Source organism: Cololabis saira, chromosome 5 (assembly GCF_033807715.1).
Source record: "Cololabis saira isolate AMF1-May2022 chromosome 5, fColSai1.1, whole genome shotgun sequence".
In the NCBI taxonomy this organism is placed as follows: Eukaryota; Metazoa; Chordata; class Actinopteri; order Beloniformes; family Belonidae; genus Cololabis; species Cololabis saira.
In genome coordinates this window covers 45,276,187-45,298,785 of record NC_084591.1, presented here as the reverse complement: position 1 = coordinate 45,298,785, position 22,599 = coordinate 45,276,187, and the positions used below count along the sequence as shown (strand labels likewise).

At 40.4% G+C, this 22,599-nt stretch overlaps 1 protein-coding gene across 1 annotated transcript in view; it reads right to left on the bottom strand.

Annotated features, from left to right (window-relative positions):
* LOC133444458 (cytochrome P450 2F2-like) overlaps positions 1 to 19,225 on the bottom strand; it is a 42,487-nt gene extending 23,262 nt beyond the window's left edge. Inside the window, exons 1-7 of the mRNA XM_061722260.1 lie at positions 19,012 to 19,225; positions 16,733 to 16,895; positions 13,574 to 13,726; positions 13,254 to 13,414; positions 5,979 to 6,047; positions 5,301 to 5,405; positions 410 to 545 (exon numbers count right to left, since the gene is read on the bottom strand). Coding sequence (XP_061578244.1) covers positions 410 to 545; positions 5,301 to 5,405; positions 5,979 to 6,047; positions 13,254 to 13,414; positions 13,574 to 13,726; positions 16,733 to 16,895; positions 19,012 to 19,173 — 949 coding nt within the window. The 5' untranslated portion in view covers positions 19,174 to 19,225. The remainder of the gene's footprint in view (positions 1 to 409; positions 546 to 5,300; positions 5,406 to 5,978; positions 6,048 to 13,253; positions 13,415 to 13,573; positions 13,727 to 16,732; positions 16,896 to 19,011) is intronic.
* Positions 19,226 to 22,599: the final 3,374 nt, after the last annotated feature.

Sequence of the window (22,599 nt, the reverse complement as noted above, 5' to 3'; positions counted from 1 at the left end):
GCTAATCACAGTCATATGTCTACTCCCACACAGGAGCATATTGACACTCTGGATTTTATTTTAACCTATTGGTTTACAGTTTGTGATTTACAGTTTGTGACTTCCCTGCAATATATGATGTTCCTCTTTTTTATTCTGTGATTAAATGTCTTGCTCCAGCACAGTGTTCTCTGCAGCTTCCAGCTCGTTGATTGGCCGTGCTGACTCTCTGGGCTCTAATAGAGATGTTGATGCACTACTGTCTCACTTTAACTTAAACTGTCAAAGCATGTTGGATGAAGTGTGCCACCACTGAAAACAAGGAAAACAAATCTAGACCTGAGCACCTGGATGCATGTGTTACTGAACTTCGGAGAGAAAAGAAAGGTAAAATTGTTTTCAGTTAATTATTTTATCTACACAGGTATACCTTGTATGTGTGGGTAGTTCATCAGGTACAGAAAAGCAGTGAGCAGAGTGCTCGACGTGGTGTCAGTCCCAGCTAGGTAAAGATCAAACGTGCTTCTCAAGAGTTGCTCCTCTGAAAAGGTAGAATCATCACCTCTCTGAAAAGCAGTAAGTAATTATTGTAAGAAAAACACAGAATTGGGGGAAAAAAAAGCAATATAACCACATGCGATTCAGAAAGAAACACTATAAGAGATGAAAAGTGCTGCATTCCACAAGTATCCATCCATCCATTTTCAACTATTTATCTGCGGTCAAGTTGAGGGGGCAGTAGGCTAAGCAGGGAAGCCCATACTTCCCTCTCTTTGACCACTTCATCCATCATCCATCTTTGGGGATCCCAATGCATTCCCAGGCCAGCTGAGAAACTTCCTTCCAACTGCCAGTGGGACATGCTTGGAAAACACCATCTGAGTTGGTTAAGCCATGATAGTTCACCATTACTGTACAGAAGACAAGAGTCAGCTGTGCTGTGCAGGCTGCCATTGGGGAAAAAGTGAATCCGCTTGTTCCAGTACAGAATCAGCCCCTCGTGGTGGCTGGCGAGACACACCACCAATTTGCGTACTCTGTAGCTGTGCAATTGATCCAGAAGTGGCCTTGGTTTGGCTGGTGGTTTGGTGCAGTGAGTCGATGGATGCGGTCAAGGATAATGGGCATGTAGCACCCTATAATGTAATAATTTCCTGATAATGTAATAACACCTGAAAATGTAATAAAATTTGCACTTAACTCAATCGAAAATGTAATAAAACCCAATAATGTAATAACTCAACCAATAATGTAATAAAATATCCTGACTGATATTGTAATAACATTTTTTACCGATAATGTAATACCTTATTACATCATTGGGAATTTATTACATTTTTAGGTGGCTCTTTTTTTTTCAAAACTGATAATGTAATACTTGACAGATAATTTAATATAATAATATATATTAATAATATAATAATATAATAATAATATAATAATTTTATATATATGTATATATATATATATATATATATATATATATTTATTTATTTTCAGTCCAGAGTTCAACATTTTGTGTTTTTAAGAATCTAAGAATGTTATATACGCTGGATGTGAAACACCAGAATGACTATTGGGTTAAATTGCAGACTTTGAGTTCCATACAGCCATACGCAGATATGCAGATAAGAACATTTGCATTTAACTCAATCGAAAATGTAATAAAATCCAATAATGTAATAACTTCACCAATAATGTAAGATATCCTGACTGATAGTTACCCCCAGTACCACCTGTAGCACTTTATAATGTAATCATTTCCTGAAAATGCAATAAAATTTGCACTAAGTAACCCCCGGTATCCCCTAAGTAACACCCTGTACCCCCTAAGTTACCCCCAGTACCCCCAAGTAACTCCCTGTATCCCCTAAGTTACCCCCGGTACCCCCTAAGTAACCCCCTGTACCCCCTAAGTAACCACCAGTACACCCTAAGTTACCCCCAGTACCACCTGTAGCACCCTATAATGTAATAATTTCCTGAAAATGTAATAACATTTGCATTTAACTCAATCGAAAATGTAATAAAATCCCATAATGTAATAACTTCACCAATAATGTAATAAAATATCCTGACTGATATTGTAATAACATTTTTACAGATAAGTAACCCCCAGTACCCCCTAAGTAATCCCCTGTAGCCCCTAAGTAACCCCCAGTACCACCTGTAGCACCCTATAATGTAATAACTTCCTGAAAATGTAATAACGCCTGAAAATGCAATAGAATTTGCACTAAGTAACCCCCTGTACCCCCTAAGTTACCCCCAGTACCCCCAAGTAACTCTCTGTACCCCCTAAGTTACCCCCAGAACCCCCTAAGTAACCCCCTGTACTGGATGTACAGTAGGTGTTATGAATGCATATGTACAGTATACCCTCTTCAAATGAAATGTTACCGAAAGTTGTTTTGTGGTTGTTGTCATGAGGTAGTGATTTGTTGGAAATCTGTGAAGTGAAGAGGTACGCTTAGGAAAGAGTTACCTAGGGTTTCCAGTGCTGCTCAGAAGCTATCTGAGCTGGAATTCTGGTCTCCCAAGGAGGTAAGTCCATCACCTACTCAGTAAGAGCAGGATGTAGTTGCATGTCCCTGAGTATCTGCATATCTGCGTATGACTGTATGGAACTCAAAGTCTGCAATTTAACCCAATAGTCAATCTGGTGTTTCACATCCAGTGTATATAACATCCTTAGATTTTTAAAACACAAAATGTTGAACTCTGGACTGAAAATAAACATATATATTACATTATCTGTCAAGTATTACATTATCAGTTTTGAAAAAAAAAGACCCACCTAAAAATGTAATAAATTCCCAATAATGTAATAAGGTATTACATTATCGGTAAAAATGTTATTACAATATCAGTCAGGATGTTTTATTACATTATTGGTTAAGTTATTACATCATGTGGTTTTATTACATTTTCGATTGAGTTAAGTGCAAAATGTATTACATTTTCAGGCGTTATTACATTATCAGGAAATTATTACATTATAGGGTGCTACAAGGCGTTATTACATTATCAGGAAATTATTACATTATAGGGTGCTACAGGGCATTTAAAAGGCACTGGGGCCAAAAACTTCACAAAGGAGGTTACTCACAAAATCAACCTCTTTAGGTATTTCCACAGATTCAGGAAGGCCAATAATGTGGATATTCTTTCTTCCTGTGTAATAGTTCAAGTAGTCAAGTTGTTTCTTTATGGCCGCTTTTTCCTTTTTTAGCTGAGCCACCGTCTCACCCAGATCCTCGACCACAAGTGTCAGTTAGGGACTCCACATTCTGAATCTGTTTTTCATGAACATCAACCTTAGAGCTGAAATGGCAGCGCCACACTCTTTCTAAAAGTTTGCAAGTTATTCAAGGTTTTAGATTTTTCAATTTGTTGATGGCGTCCTGAAAATTAGCGTCCATGAATGTGGTTGGGTGGGGGGGTGGGGGTTGTACAAGCTAGTTTAGCCGTGGAATCAGAGTCAGCAAAGGAGTGCATATCTTTAATCTTCTGTCTCATTTCTGGCATACTTTCAGACTGTCAAGTCTCTTACAACTTCGGGCTAAAGATAACTATATAAGCATAATATATTTTAGCGGGAACTGCAAGAAGACGTTCTAGCACGCTTGCATGCTTCATCGGATGTCACTCCAGGACGCAAATGTCCGAGCCTACTGTATGTGGGAGAGGGGCAGCTCTACACTGAACCCGTCCCGGATAACTCCCAGATGCAAGAGGCTGGCTGCAAAAGTGAGACAATCTCAATTGACCCCTATGTTAAAACTTTAACAAAACAGCAAAAGACCCAACTCTTAAGCTGACCACGGCAGGAGTTTATATCACGCATTAAATTTATTTCTTATCTGATTGTTTGGCAGTCGGATCAGCCAATCGCTGGCCATTATCACTTACCTATCTGTAATCGTCATGCTACCGCCCTTCGCAAAGCAACTATCCGTTTGTACGGACCTACCGTTGGGTAAATGGGACGGTCATTTTTGATTTCACCATCAAGTCAATATATCACATGGTGTATCGCAATGTAAAATCTGAGGGCAGATCTGCAGATATTTCGGCGGGGTTCGGCTGAAGGAGCTGTGAGCAAAGCTAACTATGATTGATCTGCAGTGGTCACATTCGCGAGGGCTTGCTGAGTGACATGGCTGCGCACTCTACGAAGGAAAACGGGCTTCAAAACTGGTTTTCAGAAACCAATGGGTTACATGACCGAATGCTCGTCCATTGTTAAAGTCTATGGTTATACCTGGCCCTAGTATTGCCCTTTTTCGTAAAATATAAACAAACTTTGGTGCGTTTCTGCCTCCACACCATGTTGGAAACATTCTGAGCCAAAATACGTAAATACATAGTTTGTCTCGGCGCTGCTGAAAAGTCAGTTGGTAGTCGCGAGCAGCTATGAAGTGACAGAGCTCCTGGTAGATATTGTCGTTCCTTATCGCCCCGTCTAGATCCCTTTTTAATTCTCTCCTCAGCCACCAGGTTTAGAAACATCTGCGCCTCAGAGGTGGATCATGAAACAGACTTTTGCGCTGCCAGTGCTTGTCGAATAAAATGAACAAGAAGCCGCCGTCAGAGTCGCTCTTTCGCTGATTTCCGCCTCGTGACTCAGACGTCTGACTCCCAACCCCCTGACCAATTGGTGGCCTGTAGTGTGATGATGTCAGATACAGCCGACTCAGCCGCTTAGAACCTCGGCAGAATAGATACAGAAAAAGTATCTACTCAACCCGGCTCGACCCCTAGCGGAAAGGTGCCAAACTGATGCGAGGCGATTCGAGTTGGGCTAAGTAGGTAAGAGTGGAACAGTGCCATTGAGAACCAGTTTTTGATTCTCATCTGAGGACCACTCCTCAGACCACTGGTACTGTGGACCAGGCTTTAACACTGGATTTACAGGCACTGGACATACCGTATGAGGGGTTCCAGTAACCCGTACTCCCAGAATGACCCCCACAGGAGTCTCTGAAGGAGACTGTCAGATGCCTTATCCAAGTCCACAAAGCACATGTAGACTGTTGGGGCAAACTTCTATGCTCCCTCCAGGACCCTACTGAGGGTGTAGCGCAAGTTAACTTTTCCAAGGGCAGGATTAAAACCACTGCTGGAATCCAAGGTTCAACTAGGCAACGGACCCTCCTCTCCACTACCCCTGAAAAGACTTTACCAGGGAGGCTGAAAAGTGTGATTCTTCTATAGTTGGAGCACACCCTCTAGTCACCCTTTCCCCCCAAGTATGTACATTCAACATTCATCTATGAGCAGAATAACAGTGAAAAGTGAATGCTTATTTTGCTACACACCTTATCCAGTTCATCCAGATAGCAGTCAACAAAATCTCGTGGCTCGCCCGGTTCTCTGGTCTTTTTGTGTTCAGTCATAATATGGTGAACAATACCTAAATAAGTCTGAAAAAAAAAAAAAATGAAAACATGCTCAACAACATCTCTTTTTTTTTTTTTTTTTTTTTTTTCCCTTGTGCTCAACAACATCTCAACTGCACTGAAAAGGATAGTGAAGTCTAGTGAAAGTGCTGCATTTACTACAAACTTTGCAGAAGCGTGTATTATGTCAATAGTATATAGTATATAAAAAGCACTGGCATGGCAGCACCTGTGTCCAACTGGACTCACAGCCGTCTGATCAGCATTTATCCATGCTGTACCTTCCTATGTGATTTCTTGATTGTGTTCTCTCAGATGTAAGTCGCGTTGGATAAAAGCGGCTGCTAAATTACAGTAATAATAATAGTAGTAGTCGTAGTAGTAGTAGTAGTAGTAGTATATCAATGATTTATCCTTATACACCTACTAAGATGTACTTTGTACTGTTTTTCTAGGAACTACTAGTTTTTTTACTCTCAAAATCATACATCAGACACAATTACAGTTTAATTTGGGTTCAGGGTTCTAGTAAAAGGTTTGTCCCTTTTCTCACATTTTCATAGATTTTGTGTTCGTTTAATAGATTTCCACCATTACCTCAACATTCTCAAAGGCCTTTCTGAAGGGCAGTGGCAGGTGGCGCACCATCGGAACACTGTTGTACAGCTGAAAATAACAGAAAAAAAATCATCATTAGTTCATACAAATTTGAACCAAAATAATAATTCTTACTAAGCAGGTTCACAAGTGCCTAAAATACAGGAATTGAAAGTCTTTTTCAGGCAAACCCCTAAGAGCTCATCTTGTATAATTTCAGATTTTTGTGAATTACATCCAGATTCTATACATATTATCTACAATATATCATTGTAAATTGTGTGATAGTCATAGTGTTTGCTATGAGGAAAAAAATCTGAAATTGTTTCAGGAGTAAAAGCCTTTTTGCAGATGGTTGATCCTCAACCCATCCTAGAAGTCCTGTGTGAGCTAGTGTTGAGACATGACTCAAGGTCATTGTAGTGGGTCACCTTTACATTCACTGACAGTTTGACTATTATCTTAATTTATATATTGGATTCAACTGGATTCTGTAAAAATGTACAGAGGACTCCTCACTTTCATACTCACATCTTTGATCTTGTGCTGACTGGGAATGAGAGTGAACAATTGATATTTCCTCATAACTCTTCATAACTGGTCTTGTCTGGCCATTTTTTTTTTAACATCTGAGTTTACATTACCTGACTAAACAGCATCTGAGAACAAAATGATTTATAGCAAGTACCCATCAGAGGATGCTATATCTAAATTGAATGACTCAATTTTGTTATTATTTTCCTCAGTGCCATCTGCTAAGACAACAGAAGGCAGCTACCCAATCTCTACTCGTTCTTGATTTTGTTGTTGATAGAACTACGTCTTGTATGTGTACAACATTGGACAGTTTTGCCCCTCTATAAAAATAAGTTATTGCTCAGTTATTGGAAGATTGGCTCCATGGTTTAATTCATAACTACAGGTTTAAAAACAGACTTCAAGAAAGCTGGAAAAAAAATACTATTCCAATTAAAGCTGCAAGCAGCGATGAACGGGCCCTCACACTCATGGCCACCGCCCCCCATAAGCATATCAGAAATGACACCACCCACAACTTTCTATGTCAAACCATTCAAAAGTTATGGCAGAAAATAGGAACTATGAAATATCGACCAATCAGAGGAAGAGGTGGGGCTAATTTGCACCAATTATGGTCAAGGACTCAAAACCATGTCCGATGACACCACCCACGACTCTCTATGTCAAACCATTCAAAAGTTATGCCAGAAAATAGGGACTATCAAACATTCACCAATCATAAGAAGGGGCAGGGCTAATTCAGGCCAATGAAGGTCAAGTACTCAATACCGAGTCCGATGACACCACCCACGACTCTTTATGTCAAACCATTCAAAAGTTATGGCAGTGAAAAGTATTCTAGGGGGCGCTGTTGAGCCATCTTGCCACGCCCATTAATGCAAACGATGCGATGAAATATCAAATTTATCGCCAGGCCTGGCTTGCATGCAAAATTTGGTGACTTTTGGGGAACTATCAAATATGGACCAATCAGATGAAGCGGGGGGCGCGCTTTTTGGCGTCTAGCGTCGCCATGGTAACGCTTTTGAAAGAGAAAAGCAATGCGCGTCGTTGCAGGATGGAGACTCACATTTTGATGTATAACACACCTGAGCGCACGTTATGGTTCGGGCCGTATTAACTGCCGAAGGAATGGCATAAATTGCCCCAAAATTACGCAATTAATTCAAAATGTTCAAAATGGCCGACTTCCTGTTCGGTTTCGGCCATGGCGCCCAGAGACCTTTCTTTAAGTTGCAACATGATACAGGTGTGTAGCGCTTTTCGTGCATGTACGTTGCCATGGGAAAAAATAAAATTCAAACATTGTATTTTTTCCAACAGGGGGTCGGTGCTGGGGAGATCAACAGCTGTTTAAATGCAAATATTAACAAAGGCTAGCTGCGCGAAAGGAACTAGAAGAGAACACCTCTTTTGTAAATGTATATAAACGTGTAGATGCAGAACACCTCTTTTGTAAACGTGTGTCTTCTGTAGGAGAGCCGGCACCTATGTGTCTGTCATGAAGGGAGATCATAATTTGCATTGGATGACCATTGTTTCAACGCCTCTTTTGTAAACGTGTGCCTTCTCTAGTGGCCCTTTTGCACTAGTCTCGCTTTACCTCGGTTCTGCCCGCCACGGCCCCGTTTTGCCCTTTTGCACTAGGGCTGAGACGGGTAGAGCCGCTCCAAGCCGATAAATTTTTCTGTAACCATTCCAGCGAGGTTCTATCAGGGCTGAGCAGGGACTATTTCCGACGTCACCACCCTCCGCGCCAGTGATTGGTCGGGGGCGGGGCCGTCACCACCCTCCACGCCTCTGATTGGTCGGGGGGCGGGGCCGTCAAACGTTTGAATCAGGAGTCAGCGCGAGGCGACTCGTGGCGATTTTATTATACAGCACAAACGTCTGTTTGGTGATCCAACTCTGAGGTGCAGATGTTCATAAACCTGATGGCTGTCGAGAAAATTAAAAAAGGGATGTAGACGGGCTGTTTTTTTCTCAGCCGCTCGCGGCTCCAGCTGATTTCTCATCAGCGCCGACATGAACAAAGTGGTTGCACAATCGAGTACGTCACAGCAGCTTCACCCCAACCCCCCCCACTTCTCCCCTGGCTGTGCAAAAACACACGGGTGGAGCCGCGTCGAGCCGAGCCGGGCTGAAGCGAGACTAGTGGAAAAGTGGCAATAGGAGAGCCGGCACCTATGTGTCTGTCATGAAGGGAGACCTTCATGACAGTTAGTTTCTTGTGCTGGCCCCCCCTTCTCCTCCCTTTTCTCTCTTTTGTCCATGTTGCAGCATCCTTTGCCGGACACCGGAACCTGCAGGTGGTCGTGGGTGGCTTGTAGCTTGCATTACGGAGCACAAGCGGTGGGTTGCCTCCCTCCCACTTCTCCCCTCTGTGGGGCTGCCGGTGGCCTGGGTTCCGGGCTCTTCCGTGTCGGCCTCTGGTCTCGCGGGTGGTGGGGTTGCTCCCCCCCCTCCCCCACTATAGATACACTTCAGGTGAAACTTTGTTTGGTTTATTACACAGACACACACACACACACACACACACACACACACACACACACACACACACACACACACACACACACACACACACACACACACACACATGATTATATACATACACACACACACACATAGACATACACACTGGCTTGTTCACCTGCATGCTGGCTCTCTAGTTTTTGGGTTTAGGTAGCGGTAGCGGTAGCTTAGCTCAGACTGCGATCAGATCTCAAGATTTAGGTCGATTGCTGTTATTGTTTTGGTTGGCTCCGTGCCGGTTTCGTGCTTTGTTTGTGGTTTTTTGTTGCAGATTTCCAGTGCTTGACGTGTGTTTCCGTGTGTTCCTGCTTCCTGGATTGGCAGTGGATGTCGTCACCCCCCCCCCCCCCCCAAAAAAAAAAAAATCACTGGGTTTGTATGTGTATATTTATGTATGTGTACACATATGTATGCGTATATATATGTATATATATTAAATATAGTAATAATGCACATATATATACTTTTGGTTTCTACCGTCATGGTATCAATCATTAATATGTGTGCAGACAAGGGAAAAAAAAAAAAAAAAAAATCATCGACAGTCTCTACGGCCCTGAATTCCTCCGGCAGGCTGTTCCACAGGCGTGGGCCATAAAAATGAAATGAAGCTTCACCAAAGGTTTTGGTTCTCACTTTGGGAACAGATAAAAGACCGGTACCGGAGGATCTCAGGGTCCGCGAGGGCCGATATGGTAAAAGCAGGTCTGAAAGATAAGAAGGGCCAAGGCTGTTAAGACACTTAAAAACAAGTAAAAGAACCTTAAAATCGGTTTTAGCAGTGTTTTATTGAGGTTTTCAGACTCCTAGTTAAAAGTGTTAGTGAACTACGCAAAAGAAGACACAAAATAGGCCCCATTCCATTAGTCATGAGGCTCTGAGACCTATACGTTTCTACACCCTCCTAACCAGCCAGGACGTTTTGGAGGAAACACTGTTGCAGAAGTCATAGAAGTCAGATTTTTTTATATGTTGTTTGGGGGCATCCCCTGAACAGACAGACGTTAGTTTGGTGCAGATTGGACCTGTACTTTTCGATGGGCGGGGCTTTGAAACTTCACCTTTTCCAACATTCGAACGGACGCCGTTGCCAGAAAATTTGACCAAACCAAGTAAAACTTGACCTGTGGCCTCCATATGGGGCCTTGATTGGGCTTGCCAAGTCTCAACTCTGTGAAACCTCTGCAACGCCAACTAGCTCTGTGGAAGTCGTACAGCCACGGGACCAAAAGATCCTAGAAAAGGGCCTTGCAACATAGTCAAAAATCAGCCTCCCAGCTCAAAGCCTTAGTGAGTTATTCAAAAAACACACAAAAAAGGCCCAAAAAAGTCACCACACACGGTGACCTTTGGGACTTCCGAAGGTCGCACGGGTCTGGACCTCGGCACAGTGGATGAGGGTCACCTCCTGATACAGAATCTAGAATTTCAGCCTCCTAGCTCAAAGCGTTAGTGAACTGTGCAAAAAAAGACACGAAATAGCGCTTTGCAGGGCAGAAACGCAACACACGGGGTGACCTTTGACACTTCCAAAGGTCACACAGATCTGAAACTCGGCACAGTGGATGAGAGTCACCTCCTGATACAGAGTCAAGAATTGCAGCCTCCTAGCTCAAAGCGTTAGTGAACTGTGCAAAAAAAGACACAAAATAGGCTTTGCAGGGCCGAAACGCAACACATGCAGGGACCTTTGACACTTCCGAAGGTCACGCAGATCTGAAATTTGGCACAGTGGATCAGAGTCACCTCCTGATAGAGAGTCTAGAGTGTCAGCTTCCTAGCTCAAAGCGTTAGTGAACTGTGCAAAAAAAGACCAAAATAGGCCCCATACCATTAGTCAGGAGGCTCTCAGACCTATAAGTTTCTACACCCTGAGCATTAATAACTTGTCATAATCGAAGGAGAACTAATTAAAACGGATGTCCTTAACATGAACCTATATCCGTGTATATATCACGACCACGCCTCCCATTGACTTTGCATAGTACTATATCCGTGGTGCTCCCATTAAAACCTCATTAAAACACTGCTAAAACAGCATTAAAAACATGCTTTTACAAACTGGCAGTAACAAACAGTACCTTGCGCGACAAAAACGCATAATTTAGCCACTATAACAAAGAATAATATATAAATAATAATAATGTCATAATCCGTGTATATATCACGACCACGGATCCCCTTGACTTTGCATGGTACAATATCCGTGGTGCCCACACGGAATTATACCACTTTCCGTGTTGGTACCACGGAAAATAGTGGTGAGAGGTCGTGGGCATTTCACGGATTTTTGTGAGATCAGGTTGAGACGAAAGCACAATACGCTGAATCTGATAAAGAAAATGCGCTGATGTCTTCTTCTTCTTCTTCTTCTTCTTCTTGTAGATACGCTGATGTTGTTTGTCGTGTTGTTTTTACCGCCAACCCAAACGTTATCATGAGTCATTCATTACGTAGTTTCCGTATCCGGGCTAGAACGGATACGGAAACGGCATCAGCAGCTTCGATCCGGGTTGCCATAGCGACAGAAACAACAAGATAATAATTTGTTTCTTTCATCTATTTAATTGTACTGTAACCGTTTGCAAAAAACTAAATAAAATAAAATAAAATAACATCTTTCAATTCAAGGTCTGCTCAGAGGATTTAAGCCCATATAAGCTTATTGGCTTGAGGTCCATATTAACTACATAAAATATTTAGGCCTTCTATATAGAAAAAACTATGTCAAATTCTTGCTGGAAATGTTAAGAAAATGCATTTAATTTCTGCAAAAAAGGTTTAACTGTCGAAAAGAATACAATCATAATGTCGGCCATGTTTGGACCTATGACCGGTCACGTGACAGCAAATACAATAACATTATGTCAGCCTTAAAAATGGGTGATATCAATCTACCAGAACATACTGGTGGGCCAGTAACGTCACAGCACATACAATAACATTATGTCAGCCTTAAAAATGGGTGATATCAATCTACCGAACATACTGGTAGGCCAGTAGGGACATACTGGCCTAAAGATATGGCATGATATCATTGATAATGCGCCTATTCAATGGAATGACAACGTGGGTATCGGGTGTAAAAGTGCAGAACCTATATCATTGAAAGTCACCAATGATCTGTTCTTGACCTAAGATGGTGGATTTGTATCCTGTTGGATCTCAGTGCTGCATCTGTTGTAATCAATTACAATATTATGTTACATATAATGTTTCTGGGCTTAAAGGAACTGCATTATGCTGCTTTAAGTCAAATTGAACTGAAGTCTTTGTATCTGGACCTGGGGGCTTCAGGGATATATTGTCTGGCAACTCATGATGGTTTCACTTTGGTTTCAAGTAAAACAGTGTTCAATTCAATTTCAATTCAACTTTATTTATATAGCGTCTAATACAACAGATGTTGTCTCTAGACGCTTTCCAGAGATCCAGAACACAACAGTGTAAAACCTGGGAGTTATTTTTTTTACTAAAATCTGTATTTCAATTCTCTTATCAACAGTTTTCAATGACTGCCTTCTATCACCTTCATAATATAGCCAAATATAGGAGCATCATGTCTCAGAGATTCAGAGAAACGGACCCATGGATTTCTTACTTCAAGATTAGACGACTGTAATTCTTTATTATTGAGCTGTCTCAGAATGTTATTCAAAAAACCCTTCAGCTTTTCCCAAATTGATACAGATTCTCTTCTTTGGCTTCCTGTGAAATGCAGAATAGAATTTCTCCCCACATACAACACTCTTAATGACCCAGCCCCATCATTTCTTAAAGAAGTCATAGTTCCATATTTTCCAAGCAGAGCACTTTGATCTCAGTCTGCAGGTGTTCCTAGTGGTTCTGAGAGTTTCTAAAAGAAGAATTCGGAGGTATAATTGGTTAATTGGCTTTTAATTGATTGGGATCATTTGGAAGGAGCTTAATTATATTTTTGAAGTGCCTTGAGATAACATTTGTTGTGATTTGACGCTATATAAATACAGTTGAACTGGAAATTGAATATAATTGTCACTGAACTGCTAAGTAAACAAAAAAGTTCCTTGAAGTGTTTCTTTTTAGCACTGCTCAATTTTCCAGACTTTCTTGCCTATATCCTTTTTAAGATATTTAAGACACTTTTTTTAAGACATTCAAAATGTGCAAATATTTCTTATGAAGACATGTTCATTACCTTAGAAACATACATATACTCACCATAGCCCACGGTCCACTGGCTATTTTAGCAATTTCTGCAAAGCATCGAACAATCACTTTGATTGTCTCGTCTTCATGCTCATAGCGTGTACCAAACAGAACCTGGCAGATGATGTTAGAGGCCGTATTATGAAACAAAACCTGAGGACTCATGGTTTTACCTGGGAAGGAAAATATTTAAAACCAAAAGATTTTTAAAAATTGTCAATATTTAAAATCATATGTAACAAAACTGTACACAAATCCAGAATAATATTAAAAAAGGGAGACCACAGCACAACTTTTGAATTCTTGTGAGAGTAGACCCAAAGATGGCGTACCAATGCTCTTTTCCAGTATTTCAATTGCGTATTGAAGCTCGTCATGAATTCTTGCCTCCATTGATGTTTTCCCAAGACCGAAGTTCCTCAAGGTCATCAGAGCAAAGCGACGATTTTCCATCCATCTCAAACCATAATCTACGAGGAGCAATCCTACAAAAACACAGCACCCAAAACAGCAACTAGCTCTTAAAACCATTATTGTTTTGTTTTTCTTCTATTCTAATGTGCTTGAATAAGAGCTTTACAGTACGTGCAAATGTTACCTCTATATTTACATATTTTACTTTTGTGCTGGTATTTGTAGTCTTGCTTCCAATTTACCCTTATTACCAGCTGCATCTACTTTACAATTTTGTACTTATCCCACTGTGGCATATCTAAGTCCCATTTGACTGATCTCCTGAAAAAGGAAAAGTTTTTCCGTCCAAACTTTGTCTGAAACACCTTAGAGCAAGATTTTTACACAGGCAGGTATCATTGTAAAGCATTCAACGACACAGATAGCTTGTCCGGTTGCCGTGAGACTTGCCAATAAATCAACTGTTTGCATTTTTTTTTTACTATTTTCACATAATTAGTAATAGTATATTATGAGGTTTGGAAAACGGCCTTTTATAAATAATTAATAAATACTTTTGGCCTTCTCACTCAGTACTAAAGACAGTCTGCTGGAGCCTATCCCAGCTCATTACAGGCAAGAGGCATTGATGCAACAGTATTCCATCAAAGATTTTTGTCTAAAAACATAGTTCTTTCCCATTCCAGTATAGAGGGAATGTGCATGACGTCATAGATACGACTTCACAGCGGGTTACGCCCACTGAGTGGCAGAAAGATTGAGTGGCAGAAAGACTGAGTGGCAGCGTAAACTTTCAGTTTGAGCAACTGGTAAACATCTAAAATGGGAAAGAGCTTTTGTGCGATCGACTGTATTCATAGATTTAGCTAGAATCGTTTATCGTTTATCGTTTTACAGACTGCCGAAAAATAAGCTTAAGAGAGACAAATGGATCACTGCAATTCGCAAAAACAACTGGATTACAGGCACTGAAACGTGGATTTGTGGTTCCGATTTTGTATCAGGTAATGTTGGATTTTTGGGTAGCTAATGTTAAATGGTCAAATCATAAATTTCGGTGTCCTCATCACTTTAATTTCACCAACAAATCCTGCCTTGAAGTAGGACCAAGCATCAAGACTTTTGTATGCCTTCAAGCTTTGCTTCGTGTATTTCGTGTAAAAATGAAGTATATACAGTGGGGAGAACAAGTATTTGATACACTGCCGATTTTGCAGGTTTTCCCACTTGCAAAGCATGTAGAAGTCTGTAATTTTTATCATAGGTACTCTTCAATTGTGAGTGACAGAATCTAAAAAAAAATCCAGAAAATCACATTGTATGATTTTTAAGTAATTAATTTGCATTTTATTACATGACATAAGTATTTGATCACCTGTCAACCAGTAAGACTTCCGGCTCTCACAGACCTGTTAGTTCTTCTTTAAGAAGCCCTCCTGTTCTCCACTCATTACCTGTATTAACTGCACCTGTTTGAACTCGTTACCTGTATAAAAGACACCTGTCCACACACTCAATCAAACAAACTCCAACCTCTCCACAATGGCCAAGACCAGAGAGCTGTGTAAGGACATCAGGGATAAAATTGTAGACCTGCACAAGGCTGGGATGGGCTACAGGACAATAGGCAAGCAGCTTGATGAGAAGGCAACAACTGTTGGTGCAATTATTAGAAAATGGAAGTGAAAATGGAAGTTCAAGATGACGGTCAATCTCCCTCGGTCTGGGGCTCCATGCAAAATCTCACCTCGTGGGGCATCAATGATCATGAGGAAGGTGAGGGATCAGCCCAGAACTACACGGCAGGACCTGGTCAATGACCTGAAGAGAGCTGGGACCACAGTCTCAAAGAAAACCATTAGTAACACACTACGCCGTCATGGATTAAAATCCTGCAGCGCACGCTGCAGACGGGCCAGTGCATGTCAAGGCCCGTCTGAAGTTTGCCAATGACCATCTGGATGATCCAGAGGAGGAATGGGAGAAGGTCATGTGGTCTGATGAGACTAAAATAGAGCTTTTTGGTCTAAACTCCATTCACCGTGTTTGGAGGAAGAAGAAGGATGAGTACAACCCCAAGAACACCATCCCAACCGTGAAGCATGGAGGTGGAAACATCATTCTTTGGGGATGCTTTTCTGCAAAGGGGACAGGACGACTGCACCGTATTGAGGGGAGGATGGATGGGGCCATGTATCGCGAGATCTTGGCCAACAACCTCCTTCCCTCAGTAAGAGCATTGAAGATGGGTCGTGGCTGGGTCTTCCAGCATGACAACGACCCGAAACACACAGCCAGGGCAACTAAGGAGTGGCTCCGTAAGAAGCATTTCAAGGTCCTGGAGTGGCCTAGCCAGTCTCCAGACCTGAACCCAATAGAAAATCTTTGGAGGGAGCTGAAAGTCCGTATTGCCCAGCGACAGCCCCGAAACCTGAAGGATCTGGAGAAGATCTGTATGGAGGAGTGGGCCAAAATCCCTGCTGCAGTGTGTGCAAACCTGGTCAAGAACTACAGGAAACGTCTGATCTCTGTAATTGCAAACAAAGGTTTCTGTACCAAATATTAAGTTCTGTTTTTCTGATGTATCAAATACTTATGTCATGCAATAAAATGCAAATTAATTACTTAAAAATCATACAATGTGATTTTCTGGATTTTTTTTTTTAGATTCCATCACTCACAGTTGAAGAGTACCTATGATAAAAATTAGAGACTTCTACATGCTTTTCAAGTGGGAAAACCTGCAAAATCGGCGTATCAAATACTTGTTCTCCCCACTGTATAAATATCAGGAAACTCAATTCGTGGCCAAATATTAATGTCCATGGACCACTGGTTCTTCAGGTAACTGTACGGGTCACTGTAAAGTCCAACTGCCTTTAATTTAAGCTGATAATCGGCTGTTATCCTGTCTTTTCCACAGTTTCCCCTACTAGTTGCAGCCATTTTTGCCACTCAGTGCGAGTAAGGAGGCTGGTCCAGTGGGGAAGTGACATCAATGCAGACCCTCTATACTTTCACCTCTGGTTTTTCTATTTCATAAGGAGTTGCATCCGTCTCTTGTGCATTTATTCTACCTTTTCCCTGGAAGACGTCAGAAAACAGCACATCCTGGGGTCGTCCAGCAAAATCTGTGGCCTTGATCACCATCGCCTCCTTCATGGCCTTCAGCCCATTGATGACAACAGCTGGTTTTGTACCGAAGTACAGACTGTAGACATCTCCATAAGGCTTCCTCAGCTAGAAGGAAGGAAGACCGGGTGGATGTGTCATATACAGAACAACTCCAGAGCAGGATCAATAGGGACAGGATTAAAGATTTCAAAATGATGAGCAAAATACTGAAAAGTGTGAAAGCTTTCTAAAATTAAACTATGCCCTTATTCTGAAGTTTTCTGTAAATTTGAATCTTTATTCAACAATTCAAGTATAATTTTCACTCACTCACTTAATTGCATTTACAGTGAAAGATTAGATGTGCACAAGTTAATTACATATCAAAGTATTTATCCTTATGGGGAAATAAATTAAAGTCAAAGTACCCAATCTTAAAATTCTTGACCATTTAAAGTACATTTTAAATAAATTTTGACTGCATGGTTGCATTATTCTCTTACTACACTCCCAGGCATACATCCACTATTTAGAAGACAAACAACTTTAAACTCACATGTCACAGATTTGCAACTCCAAAATAATGGGAATAATAACAGAACGAGCCAAAATCACAGAGTGGAGAAAAACATCAGTCAGGCTTAACGCAGTGTTAAAATATTACATTTTTTGAATAACCTGTAAGAGTAAATCCTCTTGAACTCGTTATCCAGGCAGCATATTCTTATTCCTGGCGAGCCCTGTATTTATTTTAACTCCTGTGAAGTTCATAGGTCGTACATATTTCAAACATAAAAGAAAATGTATCCAGTTCATTCACTTTAACCTGTTTATTAGGTGGTTATTTTGTTTCAGAACCAAATCAGTAAAAACTAAATCTGACATTTAAAAAAAAATGGAAAATAAATCTCCCTTAAGAACATTTTGGGAAAAACTGCTTTCACAATGAGGATGTCTGTTTTCATGCTGTCATGACTGAGCATCTTTAAGAGCCATTTGTGTGAAGCTCAGAACACATTTTCCAAATAGATTTGGCTTGATTTCAGTTGTCTACTGCAGATCCATACTGGGACAAAATTATTAAAATTATGTCAAAGGCAAAATATTTCCAGATGTGGTGTTACCTGAACCCCCTTCAGTACACAGCTATGGTCAGTGCACACTCAGATAACCGTTCAGACTTTAGCCCCCATCTCTTTTTTAAGAAGAAAAACTGCCTTTTAAGATTTCACCTCTGCATCATCTATTTGAGACACATGAGGATTAGAAATGATCCTCCTGAATATTGTTTAAAAAAACACATATTCACCTTAGAATTAAGGATAAGAATATTAAACAATATCTGGCGTACTTTTGTTGGCGGGTTTAGACTTTTTCCAGTCAACTGGAACTGGAAATATGTGATCCTATAAAACCACATGTTGATAACTTAAGGTGGCATTTGTTGTCATATAATTAGAGGTACATACTGCACTTATGTTGTCTCCGGCTCCTGAAATCCTGTGTCATTGAAGATTATTACTTAGAGGGGATTGGCGTGTTACATGTTCTTCTGCGGTTTACCAAGTTCTAATCTTTTTCTAACTTGTTCCATTGTTTGATCCATTATTGACATTACTCATTGGTTGTTCATTACTCATTGTGACATTTATTGATCTTTGTATGTTAGTTGGTGTTGCATGCAGAAATTATTTTAGTTACAGAAAAACAAAGTGTGGAATTGTGATGGAAATGTCTTCATTTTGAGTACATTCAGGGTACACTAGTATTGTGTCTGTGCAGTTTGGGTTTAGCTGCCTGACAGAGCTGCAAAGTTATTGTTTTAAAAACTGCAGGTAATTTTGCCCAAAGAGCACTGAGCTCTGTTTTGTCAAACAGCTGCACTGGAGACTGTGTCACTCCTGCATTGAAACTTGAGATACGTTTTGACCCTTTTGCATGTAAAAGATAATTCAATAATTTGAGCCATATTGCCAAGTCTTTATTTAAGAGTGCTATTATATTATTTCAGTCTTATTCAGGTGTTGCAGTCACCTTGAGTGGTTAAAATGTGCGGTATTAGATACTATTACCCACAACAGAACGTGTAGGTGCATTATCATTACTATTATCATAATCATCATCATTATTATTATTATTATTATTATTATTATTATTATTATTATTATTATTATTATTATTAAGAAATATGAGGATTTAAATCATTCAAAGGGCTAACAGCATTAACCTCAGCATTTCTTACCCTCTCCAATCCTTTCAAGAGGTCACCTTGAGTCAGGGTTAAAAGGTTCCCCAGAACAGGCAGTGCTGGAGGTCCTGGTGGGAAGTTCTTGGGCCTCCGTGATTTGAGTTGAAAGATGATGAAAAAAATACAGAGGAACAGCAAAACTGTTGACACCAACATGGTAACTGGAATGAATGGAAGAGGCCAGCTGGTTGACTTGTAAAATGTTGACTCGGCTCTCAGGACCACCTGGTCTGACTGTGAAGTTGGTTCCTTTATTTAAAGCATAAGAGATACCTTGCAGAGAGACAGGGAATGGGTTGTTAATGTGTAATCGGTACACAGCAACTGCTTTTATGTAAATATAGACTTTAACACTTAACACTTAACACAAGAAACATTTTTGGTCTCAACTATTTCACAGGTGTGTTTATTAACTATACAATACTTATCCTCATTTAAACACTGACAAATGTAAACGCAACAATTACCCAAAGGTTTGTGAGGTTTTTTAAATTTTTGACAGACTTTTTGAAAAAAAAACAAAAAAAAAACAAAAAAAAACAGTATTTTACTTCAAATTGCATACACCATCTATTGAAAACTGGGACAATATATTTAATACATCTTAGGGAATCATTAAATGGTGCTTAGGAACAAGGTTTTCTTTCAGGGAACAAGGTATTCTTTCAAGGAACATGTTGTGCTGGTTTATTTAGGTCACAGATTAGATGCTCTAAGTAACGTACCATGCCATAGGAGACAACACTGTCAATAATTTGTAATGAAAGGAACATAAAGTTCCTGGCACAACACCAAGCGGGCTCAGGACGCAGATGCAGGTATAGGAGTAACAAAATAACTTTGCTGTGAATCCCACAATAGGAAGACACTTCAAGATCAGAAAACAGAAAAAAACAGGCTACAAACACCACTCCCACACTTCTTCCAACTGGGAAGAAGTGTGGCTATTAAATGTTACAAAACAAAAATTCACTGAAAGGAGGAATACAACGAGGCTAACAAAAGTTAATACTAACTGAAAATCTCTGACAAGGCTATTCTAACCATAACTGTGAACGTAAACTACTTTAACAAACCAAAACTCTAACTTGGGGCAACAACAAGAATCCTGTGGTTGAAGCAATGGCCAAAGAGGACATAACCAAGCAAGATGCACTGATACTAAGAAAAGAAAAATACAAATAAAATAAATAAATAATATAAAACAAAACAAAAAAAAAACTAAATAAGGAAATCAAATAATCTCCAGTAGCACTGTATCTTTGAGATGTGCCATCAAATGTTTGAGCATAACTCCTGACTCTGCTCCTAGCAAGTTCCCCACATTTAATGCCATCCTGGCTTCCTCTGCTGCTGCTGCTAATGTCCTTCTTTCCACCTCATATCCTCCACAATCCAACAACACACGCTGAACAGATCCAGCCTGCCCACATTGGTCACATCTTCCATCAGGGTGTTTTCCTATTTTGTGCAGTGTATTGTTCAGTCCTGTGTGCCCTATCCTGAGTCGTGTAATGATTGCCTCTTCCCTCCGGTTCCTGCCCCTCCTTCTTCCCAACCCAACTGTTTTCTGTATATTGTAAAGGTGTCTTCCCGTTTCTTGGATTCCCAGTATTCTTGCCACACTTTCCCCACATGTTTCTTGATTATTGATTTACCCTCTGCCCTACATAATGGAATTTCTGTATCTACAGTGTGTGATTTGAGTGTTTGTTTGACCAAAATATCCACTCCTTCATTCCATTCTATCCCTACATGGGCAGGAACCCAAATGAAGCAAACTGTCAAACCCCTCTTGCATTCTGTGAAGTAGATTATGTATTTTATATATGAGATCTTGCCTACATGATTTCAGAATCAGAATCAGCTTTATTGGCCAGGTTCGAACATTGTCCAACAAGGAATTTGACTCCGGTTATTTCGCTCTTTGGTAGTAAAAAATAAACAATAAACAAATAAACAATAAACAAATGTGGTATTTCTATGTGGTATTTCTATCTACAGTATAAACATTTTAAGGTGCAGCAGTTTGAGGTAGTGAGAAGGACAGTTCTGAATAAAAATAAGAATAAGTATAAGTATAACCTATATACAATTTTAACAGACAAATTATACAAAAAATACAAAAAATTATACAAAGGAAGTACAAAAGTGAGAGCTGCAGCAGAGTGAGGCAGACATGATTATTAAAGAGGGTGCTGGATGATTTTTATTGCACGTGTTTGGTTACTCTGAGACTTATTATTTGTGGGAGTTCATTTTGTGGTTTTAATACTTGTAAGAGCTGCCCAACTGTCTGATGCTATTGCTGTATTGTCCAAACCTAAAATGATAGCTGCAAGCTCAACTGCATATACTGATAACTGGTCTGTGGTTCTTTTCTTGATATGTATTTTGTAGTGTGGAAGGAAAACTGCAGCTCCTGTTCTTCCAGTATCAGGGTCCTTTGACCCATCAGTGAAAATTAATGTTTTGTCTGAAAAATGTTGTTCCAGATAATTTTCAGCTACCCTTCCCTCGGAAATCTGCCTGTTCCTTTTCTTCAATTGTAGCTGTATGTCAAAGTTTACTGACGGTTCTATGAATATCCAGGGAGGAGTACATGAATATGGGACTGTCGGACTGAAGTGTATATGACCTAAACCTGCTTGTACTGCTTTTATGTTTCCTACCCACCCAAAACTCATAATATTAGATTTATTATGTTCTCAACAGTCCTCCAGGATGGTTTTAGCAGGATGTGAAGGTCTATGCCCTTGAAGATTGACCCAGTATGCTATTAGGAGTTTCATTCTCCTGATCCGTAATGGTTGTTCCCCCATTTCTATTTGTATGGCTTCTACTGGAGGGGATTTAAATTCTCCACTACATATCCTCAGTCCCTGTGCCTGCTGCACATCCAGCTTTTTCAGATGACTTTCTGCTGGTGCTAGATATTCTATACACCCATAATCAAGCGTTGCTCTCATGATGGCCTGATATATATTTAGCAGCGACGCTCTGGTTGCACCCCACTGTCTTCCTGAAAGGCATCTTAAGAGATTGTTGACTCTTTTACATTTATCCCTCACTTTGTCAATGTGCTGCCTCCAAGTCAGCTTTTATTCATCTAAAGAGTTTATTCATCTTAATGAACTCTGTCCAGTTGGCTGCTCTGTTGTCGGGAAACCCCGCCCCTGCCGTCGTGGGGGGGGTCTGGCCGTTATATATAAGGACAGTTGCACATGCAAAATGACCCAGACCCAGGATTTCACTTCATTTGAGTCCCAAATGGTCATGGTGGGATCTTCAAATCCATTCTGCTGTGTGTCAATCTACCGTCCCCCTGGACCTGCTGCTCTGTTTCTGAAGGATTTTAGTGACTTTTTATCCTCCATAATAAAGTTGGAATCTGTTCTTATCCTTGGAGATTTTAACCTTCATGTTGATGACAGCTCATCTTGCTCCGCAAAGGAACTTTTATCATTGACTGAAGCTTTTAATTTTGAGCAACATGTTTCTGAGCCCACACACCAGAAAGGCCACATTTTAGACTTAGTTTTTACCCTTGGACTAGACATTTCAAATGTGTCTGTACAGGAC